The 12,003-nt window shown below is 39.4% G+C and overlaps 1 protein-coding gene across 6 annotated transcripts in view; it reads left to right on the top strand.

Annotated features, from left to right (window-relative positions):
• LOC149318974 (paired box protein Pax-2) overlaps window positions 1-12,003 on the top strand; it is a 162,682-nt gene that overhangs the window by 118,316 nt on the left and 32,363 nt on the right. For all 6 annotated transcript variants that reach the window (XM_089507934.1, XM_089507935.1, XM_089507932.1 and 3 more), the window contains 2 exons: window positions 4,698-4,873; window positions 8,378-8,504. In XM_089507934.1, coding sequence (XP_089364060.1) covers window positions 4,698-4,873; window positions 8,378-8,504 — 303 coding nt within the window. The remainder of the gene's footprint in view (window positions 1-4,697; window positions 4,874-8,377; window positions 8,505-12,003) is intronic.

The raw sequence follows: 12,003 nt of genomic DNA, 5'->3' as shown, positions 1-12,003 counted from the left end.
CTGTGCCAAACAAACGCATTCAAAATGCCACCGCAGTGGTAAGGGCGGCTTTTTCCACTCTCAAAAATGAGAGGCATTTTGCTGCTTCTTTTCAGGGTGGAAAAACGCCAGATCAGGGCCGTGGCATGTGGATGCTGCAGCCCTGATCCAGAGCTCAAATGGAGGGGGGGCAAGCCACCCTATTGGGGCCATCTGTTGAGTCCCATAGTTTCCATTTTATTTGCTTTGTTTTTTCATCATTTTAAACATGTGTGCATTTTCTTAGCCTTGCCTGCACCTTGTCGCCTCCCACACACATCGCATAGCCATGATTTACAGTAGTTCCCCCCTCATCCATCCGGCCTTTAGCGTGAGCACAAACAGTTATACCTGCTGGAATTTGACTTATATATGAGGTCGCCTTATAATCAAATATACACAGAATGTAGAATGAAATTCATGTTTACCCAGTAGATATTTTAACCTGTTTTCACAGGCTGCAGTTTATTTTAAGAATACTATCTTGTGGAGAATACTATCGTAGTACTTTGGGAATAAAGTCCGCTCACCCCATAAGTGGGCTTGCCGTACAGTGACTTGAAATCAATGAGACTTGAGGTCCTGCGGTTTTTCCCATATGCAAGGAGCGGAGGGCGAACGGATCCCCACATATACAAAGGGCCCACTGTATTGTCCTTGCCTTTCCTCTGTTTTTCCTTCAGCTCAGCCTTGGGCAGGCACCTGGTGCTGGCACCTGACTGGCTATGAGTCACCTCTGGCACTATATATTTCCACCCCAGGGCTTGTTGATTTGCAGTGTCATTTTACTTGTCTGTTGCTGCTTTTATCACCCCGAAGCCATTTGTATTGTCTAGAGCAGAAGTTCCCAACCTGTACTCTGAGGGCTCTGCATGTACTTCCCAGGTGCTCCGCGGCCACTCCAGGAAAATAAAAGAAATAAAAATCGGATGATATTAAAGAATAAGAGTATGTCCGTAAATATATTCCTAAACACCATTAGCAAGGGTGAGTAGAATGTGGGCTCCATATAACAGCCCCCTGTTGCTCTCCCCATGTTTTTTGTAAAATACATAATGTTTTGCCACAAAACTTTGTCAACTGATAGTGAAATGCATTATAGCCGACATGAGAGCCAATATGGTAGTCAATATAATAGAGAATTCAGTTCTTTTTACTTTATCATCAATAGTCAATATTATACTTAATATCATGTTAACTAAAATCAATTAAAGTACATTTAAATGTTAATGTAATAACAGTCAAGTCATTTATTCATAATGAATGGGGAGAATGTTAATGAATTTGATATTTATTGAAAAATTAATTAATTTTAGCTAATTTTTATCTGTTATATATACATGTCGTTAATTTCAAGGGTTTTTTTTAAACTTTAAAAACCTTTTTTTTAAAAAAATGTTATCTACTGGGGTTTGGCTCCAGGACCTTCCATGGATACCAAAATCTGTGGATGTTCAAGTGCCATTAAATACAATAGAGAGTAAATTGGTGACCCATATATAAAATGGCAAAATCCAGGTTTGTTTGTTGGAAATATATATATATATATTTGAATATTTTCAAATTGTGGATGCTGGAATCCGTGGATAAAGAATCCATGGATCCTGAGGGCTGACTACAAACCACACCAAAAGCAATCTTAATTATTATTATTATTATTATTATTATTATTATTATTATTATTATTTATATACCGCCCTATGGCAAACCAATCCGGGCGGTTGACAACAGTAAAATATAAAATATAACAATTAAAAACACTTTATCCCTCCCCCCTTAAGACAATATTAAACAGTATAACATATTAAAAACACAATATCAAGCATAAAAACAGCAATTAAAACTAAAACCCCTGATATCCCTCTGTTGATCCTCGACCATCACTAAGATGGGGCCACTGGAGGAATCAGGGAATCAGGGAACCTGGGCCGGGATGGTTAGTCTGGAAAGGCCTGCCGGAAGAGATCCGTCTTGACCGCTTTTTTAAAGCTGTCTAATGATGTTATCTGACGGATCTCATTCGGCAGGTCGTTCCAGAGTTTGGGGGCGACAGCAGAGAACGCCCTCTGGGAGGTCGCCGCAAGCCTCTTAATCTTAAAATGGACCCAGTTCCTTCAAGCAGTTGAAGAGAAACGATCTCAGGATGAGAGTTTGGAGCAGCTGCTGTAGAACCTCCAGGGCCAATGCCAGACCCTACTCCCCGGCTCCAGGTCCCAAAGCTTCTCAAACCACATCCACCACCAGAAGTCAACAAGAGAGAGTAGTTGATGTAGGGATATATAGCATATTTGCTGTCTCACTATTTGCTCGCTCAGGAGTTGCTAAATAGTGTACTATAAGCTTGCTGCATTGTGTTTTTCCCTTCTTATTGTTAACTTCCCTAGTTCTGTTCCCATTTTTCTCACAGTAACCTAAATATTTGAAAGTGCACTTTTTTTTCTTGTTCCGAGCCAAAATACCCTGTCTTCTCATTTGTTCCATCTCTCACGTTCTCATTCCTTAGTTCAGTGGGTCTGAAATGCAATAGCCACATAGTTAACCAAGGAAACAAAACTCCCTTGTAGGACAGCTTAAAAATCCTAAAGGCACCAGACCCTGTCTGATCATGGAAGTTAAGCAGGGTAAGCTCCAGTTAGTACTTGGATGGGAGACGGCCAATGAATACCAGGTGCTGTGCGCTATATTTCATAGGAAGAAACTGACAAAACTACCTTTGAGTATTCCTTGTCTAAAAAAACCTTATCAAAATCATAAGTCAATAGGCAACTTGAAGGTGCACATGCACATACACAGATACAAACCCCCATTAGAAGCTGAGTTTGGAAAAGTTTCTTTCTGTTTAGAAAAGTTTGTTTGGTTGGACTACAGGTTTCTTATGTTAAAACCAGTGCTTACAAAGATTAAAAACAGAGTTTGAAAAAGTTTGCTTTTTTTCTGTCCAAAGCAGAGCTTGCAAAATTTTCTTTACAGCTTCAAAATAATCTTAATTAAATGTGGGCAGATTGTGTTTTTTTCCTGTGCAGTGCAGAGTTTTCAAAACATCAGTGAAACTTGTGGATTTGAGCATTTGAATGGTCAGTGATCCCAACAGCTTGCAAATTGATCCTAGGGAAATAAGATGAAGGCACCACAAGATCTTGTCTGATTTTGGAAGCTAAGCAGGGTCAGCCTTGGTTAGTACTGGGATGGGAGACCACCAAGGAATACCAGGTGTTGTAAATTAGATTTCAGAGGAAGGAACTGGTAAAACCACCTCTGAGTATTCCTTGCCAAAGAAAAACCTATGAAATTAATGGGGTTGCCATAAGTCAACAGGTGACTTGAAAGCACATACACACACAGAAGTTTAATTCCAGCAAACAGCTTTCCCTTCTCCTCACAAAACCCTTCTCCTTCACCTCCATAAGGAAATCAGAGAGGAAAATAAGCAGGAGACTGCAGACTTGTACTAATCAATATGTAATATCGTTCATGCTCTTACAAGTAATATTGTATTAGGTTACTGTATATAATGCAGTATTGATTATATCATATTACATAATCACATATCAGATGGTATATAGAACAGTCAGAAAGGAAGTGAAGTAAGAGAAGTAAGCTTGAAGGAGGGGCTCTAGTTTGGATCCCAAAGTGGTTCCTAACCATTTTCTCAGAATGGGTAAGTTTCCAAGCCTTCCTTCTTTGGAAAAGAACAGCATATTTCTCAGTAAACTGAACAGATGTAATTATTTGGTGACTTGCACATCTCCTGATTATGAATGTGCCACTAATTTTTAAATTTTTCTGTCCAGGTATGTTGTTGTCAATGTAAAACTACATAAATATACATCTACTTGTGTAACAAAATAGATTGCTCCTGCCCCCCGAGTAGGGCTACCATATATTTCTCTGATACAGGGGAATGGATGATATTCTAACATCCTGAGAACCTTGTGAATTATAGTACAAGTGGAAATGGGATTTATAATAAAACAGATTAATTCAGATTGTTTAGCCTTGTGCGTTCTTCGAGGAGTTACTAAAGAAGGGTCAGTTCATGACTCTTATCTGACACAAGATGTGTGTTTATGTCTTGGTTGCACACAGAGTTGAACCTGACCTATGAGTTAACTAGATTGTATAAGCATGTGTACGGTACATGGAGTTTCCTCACACCTGAACTTCAGCACATTTGTATTTTGTCAGGTGATAACATGCTATGTATTCTACAAAAGCTGCTTTTATACTTTCTGGTGGCAGGCATCTCTTTCAAAGGTCATCCCAAGCAAACATACAATGCTGGATTTCTATGAGAAAGTACAAATTGCTTGTATTCAGGTCTCACTACCACCCCACCCCCATTTTCCTAGGTGGTGATGTTTTTGTACTTTTTAAGAGTAGGAATCAAACAGACACTCATTACTCTAGCCACCCCACATCATGCCTACCTGATGATATCCTGAACTTTAAACAAAGCATTGACCCCAGAACAGACTACAAGACTGTGGTTTTTCAAGCCTCAATGTTTCTTCTGCTGAAAAGTTGAAAACAGCACAATCTCTTTGGGAGGTGGGCTTGTTAGGGGAAGAAGTGTAAAAAGACCAGACCCTCTTGTGAAGGAGCCTGAGAGGAGACATCACATGCTTACAGCAAGCAGGAAACCTTACTAATGCCCTGTTGTCTCTTCCTGTGTCTGACAGAAGTATCCGAGGGCTCAGTCCCCAACGGTGATTCCCAGAGCAGTGTGGATAGTTTGCGGAAGCACCTTCGTGCCGACACTTTCACACAACAGCAGCTGGAAGCTTTAGATCGAGTCTTCGAGCGTCCTTCTTACCCAGATGTCTTTCAGGCATCAGAGCACATCAAATCTGAGCAGGTGTGGACCCAGCTTGGGGAAAAGAAATTTGTGGGATATATGCAGCTCCAGAAGACAGCAGATAGTTTACTTCCACCCTCTTGTACTTGCCCTACTTTCTTTCTTGTAAGATCTACAGTACACTACAGACTTTAAACTGGTCAAATAATTAATTCTTCTTTCCAGTGCACTGTAGGTGTGTGAAGGGGACTAACTTATACCAGCAAAACTATAGTTTCCAGGATCCTTTTGGGGAAGTTATGACTGTTAAAAAGACATAAATTCGTAGTGTAAATGGGCATTTTGTTGTGCAAGGTGTGTGCAAAAACATACTCAGTTTTAGATGCCCATTCTTAGATGTCACCATGGGTGGACACAAACTCAGAAACTCTGAAAATTAATTCAGACATTTTTATCTAATTCTACCTCAAATGTACAAAAAACAGATAGACTGGGAAACATTCCTGTGAGACACCAGCATCCACATCTGAGCAAGGCCATATAAGTTTATAAACCATTAGTTTCCTTGATTGTCCCCATACACATGTGAAAGTCTATCTGTTTGTTCATTCATTCAAAGACACATCCATGAAGAGGTTTTTTGGATAAAACACATTCCCATGTTACTTTTAGAGGCTACTGGTGTGCACACCTGCACGGTGCTTAAAAAGACATGAAAACATAACATAGGAAGGGTAATTAGGCGTACCAATTTCCTAGAGGTCCCTTTTCCATTCTGTAGCTTTATTTTTGAAGATCAGGTCTCTTAATCAATGCCTCTGGTTGAACACAAACATGTATGCTGTTTTTCGTTTTTCATACTGTAAGTACTATACATGAAGGTGCTTTTACTAATAATGTTGGAAGCAGCATACAATTTAAATGCACACACACACAAGCACTACTTGGAAGTATACATAAACTTAATGCAACCATATATATATATATATACATATATACACGCAACATCCTACTTTTTCCTGATATGGGACACAAAGGCAGCTTAGAAGATGGTTTAAAACAGAATAATTCTAATATCCATCATAATATATTAAAAACCAATTAAATTATCATATTAAAAATAACATTTAAAATAGTTTTAAAGTACTGCAAACTCACCAACCTATACAAAATTGAGTATTTTTGCACACATACTCATACACATACACTTTGTTTATTTAATTACTTGAAAATGTCCCAAAATGCAGAACATGGACCACAACAAGTACGAGTCTGTTCTTTATCCGGGATCTCTAGTGAAGGATATTTTTAAAGAGTTAATTGACCAGACCTGGTTAGCATGAACTACAAGACACATGATAAACCTTAGTTCATGTGACTACAGTTTCACCAAACAAGAGCTCCAACAGTCATTTTCACAGTTAATTTCTAATGGTGCCTCTTCTACAGAACTTTGTGAACAGCTGGTCTAGACGCTGGTCCTTTAAGTGGGTTTTATTAATTTTTGAATACATTTAATAGCTTTCAATGGAATAGAATATTATGGTCATAAACCAGCAGACTTTCAGTAGATATTTCTATAACACTCAACATACAAAAGATGCAAAGCAATAAATGAATATTAAATTATTTATTATGAACCAACACACAAATCAGTGAGCATGTGGTCAAAATTATCCTATACTAAAAAGAATGATCTATTTCTTATTTTTTTTTTGTTCTACCTTTCAATCAAATATTGCCTTCCAAGTAGATATTATATAATATTTACTCTAAATTCTCAAAATGTTCCTGCCTATAATAAAGAATATTATCGTTCTAGTTATAAGTTGCCAGCAACAGTACATATTTAAAAACAAATGTTAGACAAAAAGGGCCGAGGGGCTGTGGTCTACAATCCTGTGCATACTTATGTAGAAGTAAAGCCCATTAATCATATTGGGAATTACTCCTTAATAAACATAGGATTAATAAACATGGGAAATAAACATAGGATTGTAACTCATCAACTTGGTAGGTTCCTATGATATAACAAATACAACAATTTACAGGGGATTCTTTTCTAACAGTAGGCCATACTGATCAGAATTTCTTGTGCTTTCTTCAAAGTGTTGGGTATTATTAATCATGTCACAGATGGCATATAGACCAGGGAGGAAATAAGCCTAGCTTACTTAAGCAGAACCATTCACCCCTTCAGCAGAGGCAGTTCTAGAATGAACTGGGTGTTTTCTTTCTGCTTGATGTCAAGCCTAGACTATGCTCTGAAAAGCCACCTACACCCCCTGGCTTTCCTTTTATCCTGAGAGGTTTTTGTCTTAACAGAAAGATCAAAAGTCTTTTAAAACCACCCCAAGCAGTAAGCCAACAACATAAGTGAAGGAGAAGTTGGCTTTGGGATTCTGCTATCCCTGAGTCCCTGAGTTTATTACAATGAATAACCTTTATTTACTTTCATTAGACTATTAAACACTAGCACAGTCATTCTTCCCCCAGAAACTCTGAATGGGGCCCATAAAGCAAATCCAAAGCCTAATTGAGTTCATTTTAATTTCTCTCCGATCACAGCGAATTACTCTGGTGATAAATCAGGGGGCAGCCTCACCCCCAGCAGAAAGCCTAATTTGCAGCTAATTACAAAACTGATTTCTACAGGAAGATCAATACAAGAAGGAATTGGAAATGACTAGGCAATTGTGGCTGGCCAAGGAAGGCGGCAGGAGGAAGGCAGCTCCCAGGGAGCTGGCATGGGAAGCAGGGACAGAAAAAAAGCAAAGTAAAAAGAGCAGAAAATCAGTTTTAATTTAATGTAATATTAATCAGAACAACTTTTCCTGCTTTTTTGGTAGTCTCTCTGATTCCTGTGTCTGGTTTGGAGGCTGCCACAATAAAAAGGCAATTACTAATGCCTCTTGGACAGGACACCCTTTCAGATGCAGTGAGTTTTTCCCCTCCCACCCTTCTGTTAACCATGTGGCCCGCCCCCACCCCAATTTCATACCCCAGTGCACAAGAGTTGGGGAAAGCATGAGGAGCAGGCTTTAAAGAAAAAGAGCCCAAATATGAGCAGTGGAGGAAAAAAACTAGCCAGAAGTCAGACACCCTTCTTTTTACAAAGCAAACACCCCAGAGAATCTGTTGTGGCAGAAACTTTGGGCACAATCTGTAGTCGCCTTTCAATCTGCAGAAAGAATGATTAAGCTTGTGGCATCATTTTCTGAAAGAATTAGACAGCCTCCCCCCACCCCCACCCCCCGCAATCAAACCACCAACACTTTCTTCCCTTTGTATCCCTGGATACTGAAAAACTTCAATTTTGCACATCTATTGGGAAATCCAGTACAATGTGACCAATGAGGGAAGGAAATTATATTATACATAGGGGGGAAAAGGGGGGGGGGGCAGAAGCCATACTGTTCATCCTCTCTGTTTCCTTCTTCTTTGCTTCCATCTGTGCAGGGGCTGCATTGCACCTTTTCCTAACCTTCACCACCACCCCATCTGCCCACTGTTCCCTTTCTTCCACTCCATCAATTAGAGAGCTTTCTTTTCTCTCCTCCCTAGGGCAATGAGTACTCCCTCCCAGCTCTGACCCCTGGTCTAGATGAAGTCAAGTCGAGTCTATCCACTTCTGCTAACCCAGACCTGGGGAACAACGTGTCAGGACCCCAGACATACCCTGTAGTGACTGGTAAGTTACATACCCAGAGGCCAGAGGCGAAACCTTTCCTCTTTTTTTGGTCAACCGTTTTGTTTTATATTGAAACCATAGCATATCCCCAAATACAGAGCACAAGAAAGAACTCTTAAAGAGAGAATGGGTGTGAAACACTGATACAGGCAACACTAGCATCAGTGACTTCCAGGATTAATCAAGTGACAGATTTATGTATTTGATTCATTCTTGCCCTGCCTTTTGGCTTGTGCCAAGTCCATGTTCTAGTTCACAGAATAAATACATAATCATTAAATACCATATTAAATAGTTGAACACTTGAGAAACTATTTTAAAACCACCACAACCCCACAATGAAATCAGTAATAAAATCAAAGGAACAATACACAGCTAAAACTTGCCCAAACCACAGCTCTTACAAAAAAAACATCCAAGGCACTCTCAGGAAAATATTCAAGGATGTGTACTGTGGCAGAAGAAGCTCTGCTCTTTGTAGCCTTGTTTTAAACGGGCAGGGCATTTAGAGCAGCTGCTCATTTGCCCACCTAAGTCTCTGGGGGGGGGGGGGGGGGTTCATGGATTTCACTTGTATATTCAAATATCAGCTGCTTTTTTCAAGAGGGAGTATGACCCTACCCAGACCATTCAAGTCACCCATTCACATGTCAAGAGAACCACCCGCCATCAGCACATCTGTCTTGACAGAACTGAGTTAAATTTGCTCACCTGCTTACTCTGTGCACCACTATTCTGGATGTTAGGCATAGTCACCCTGCCTTGTTCATAGAATTACAGAAGGTCAAGATATAATTATTTTTCCTCTTGTAAGAAGCCTGTGCTTTCCCACCACCTCTTCCATTCTTTTTCTTTATACAAAATATCTGTTGATGAGGAAAAGATGTACCATGTCTTTTGAGGTGTATTGTTTCTAATTACCCTTTGACTCAAGGAATTATATTTCATTCTCATCAGCATGGTGACTGCACCTCATTGTAAACCCTGTGACAATTTCTCCTAATGGTGAATTGGTATGCCAAAGTTTTGCATATTGGTGCTTATGTGAAAAGATAGGAACGAAAGATCATACCAGATGCATAAGAACTAGAGCTTTTATATTATGCACATTAAAGATAAGCTTGGCTTTTGAGATCTGAAGCCACAGACCTTTCTAGCTAAAGACCCTTTCCTTTAGACAAGGAACTACAAGACTCAGTATCTCTTGGTAAACACTAACTGATATAATGGTGGAAAACATACGGAAGCCTTCTGCTCTAACAGGCCAATGCCACAGGTAACCTGTCATCAGTATTTGTTGGAATATTGAATCAGGACTTTGAGAAATCCAGGTTAATGTCAACAGTGAGCCATGAAACCCACTGAGTGACTGTGAGGTGATCACTCTGACTTCACATAGCAGGAAGATAGTGCTTTCCTGCCTTCATAGAAAAATGACACTGTGGCATGTCTGAAATCATCTTAGATTGTGTATTGTGGGATGAGTTTGCTATGTATTTATTACTGGTCAAACAATTCATATCCTTAAAACATTTCTGGCTAAGAACCAGAATTTCCTTCTGTGCAGTTGGTTCTAATTCTTTGCTCTAGAACAAATAGAATCATTCCTTAAGCTTCCCAGGAATAATTATAAATTCTGTCAAATGTAGGACTTGATTTCGAAACCCTCATTTTAGTTGTTGTCTTCTGGACATTGTCCACTTGGCTTATGTTCTTCTCAGCTTAGAAATAACTAGGAAATAATTTTTTCACCTATCCCTCATTTCCCACTCCCTTATAGTTCTTGATAACCATGCAATCCAAGTTCGGGGGCTGTATCCCTCCCCCTACCTCAGTTCTAGAGGAGAGGCTGACATCATCCTACCCAAAGGGCTCTACTCCTTCATCTGCCTCCGTCTTCTCTATTTTCCATTGGTACTACAAAACGACCTAGTTTCCATGAAGTTGGGTGTTGCCATTTGGAGACCAGCAGTTACTTTTCTGATCATTGGTTGATATTGCTTTAACTTCCATGGGTCAAAGCTATGGAATCCTGGGATCTGTAGTTTTGTGAGAGCACTCTGGTAACAAAACAAACTACAGTTCCCTGAATTTCATAGTATTGAGCCATGGCAGTTAAAGATATTGGATTGTTTCTGCAGTGTGGATGCAGCCTGCTCCCTAAAAGCAAAGTGCTAAAAATTTGCACATCTCTGTGAGGAAGGAAATCAGCAAGTAATTTAAAATAATGCATTTTACCAGTTTATTTATTTGCCTGTGATTGGATAATTATTGGCTGTGTGAAACTTTTTGGCTTTTGCAGCAGCATAACTTTTGATATTAACAGTCCGGAGCTATATATACACATTGATTGAGCAGGTGATTTATAATACCTGTGGTTCACTTCAGCTTCAGTCTTGGAGAAATGTAAAATGAGGGGTTGGGTAAGAAAGATGGGAAGAGATTTCCCTAGAACAGGGCTGTGAAAATAATTCAGAAGTAAACAGTGCTGTGTTAAATGGGATTAAATCCCAAATACATGTAGATGGGATTGTACTGTGATTCATGAACAAAGGGTATTATCACACCAGCCCCTTTATCACTGCAGTACCACCACTAAAAAAAAAGACAACATACTGATTTTAGAAGAGCCATAATTGCATTCAGCACCACAGCATAGAGTGAAGGCCACTTACACTGAGATAAAACTTACAAAAGTTACAAAAATTGTCCACCAGTCTATTGATGTCTACTATTATGTTCAAAGATGGTAAATCTCTGAATACCAGGTATTTGCTTGTTAACTTTCCCTTAAAACAGTATACTATACTAGAGCAACCTTTAGCCCTTATCAGCCGAGCAGTTTTTGTGTTCTGTTGGGATAAATGTCAGTAATGAATTGAACAAGAGACAGGCCATTTGTGGACTTGACTTTGAGTAGACATTCCTTAGAATTAGCTCATTGGAGAGGCTCCTTCCTGTGAAAAATCATAGAGCCATAGAATCATAGAGTTGGAAGAGACCACAAGGGCAATCTAGTACAACCCCCTGCCATGCAGGAACTCAGTCATTGAGCAGTTAAAGAGCCTCATCTGCAAGATTGAGAAGCTTCCCTTGGATCCACCAGCAATGTCCACACATTAGCAGGGACAGGCATAAGACATGTCAGTTGGGGAAGCTTTCACGTAGGGGATGAAACTCATCACCTGAACTAACATGATATATCTGACTGAAAAATCAATAATTTGCGATTGAATATCATAAGTCCTTAGAAGTTTTAAATTAGGTCACATTTTTGTTACTTTGGTCTGTTTTTGTCTTTACTGAAGGAGTTTGCAGTGGTACCAAGATAGGCATAAGGAGTATCTTCCCCACTTCTTCTTTGATAGCTTCCTGGGAAGTAGACTCTTATGGCTCTCTTGGGCTTAAAGTTTTTCTCACAATCCTTAGTACAATCTCTTGTGAGTCTGTATATTTTTTGGTACTATTATTTAATTTTAAAGGCTTGATTTCAATTCAT

Source organism: Sceloporus occidentalis, unplaced genomic scaffold (assembly GCF_023333645.1).
Source record: "Sceloporus occidentalis isolate IW3139 unplaced genomic scaffold, rSceOcc1.0.p SCAF_2, whole genome shotgun sequence".
NCBI classification, from domain to species: Eukaryota; Metazoa; Chordata; class Lepidosauria; order Squamata; family Phrynosomatidae; genus Sceloporus; species Sceloporus occidentalis.
The sequence above is the reverse complement of the archived record's forward strand: the minus strand, read 5'-3'. Positions and strand labels throughout refer to the sequence as shown.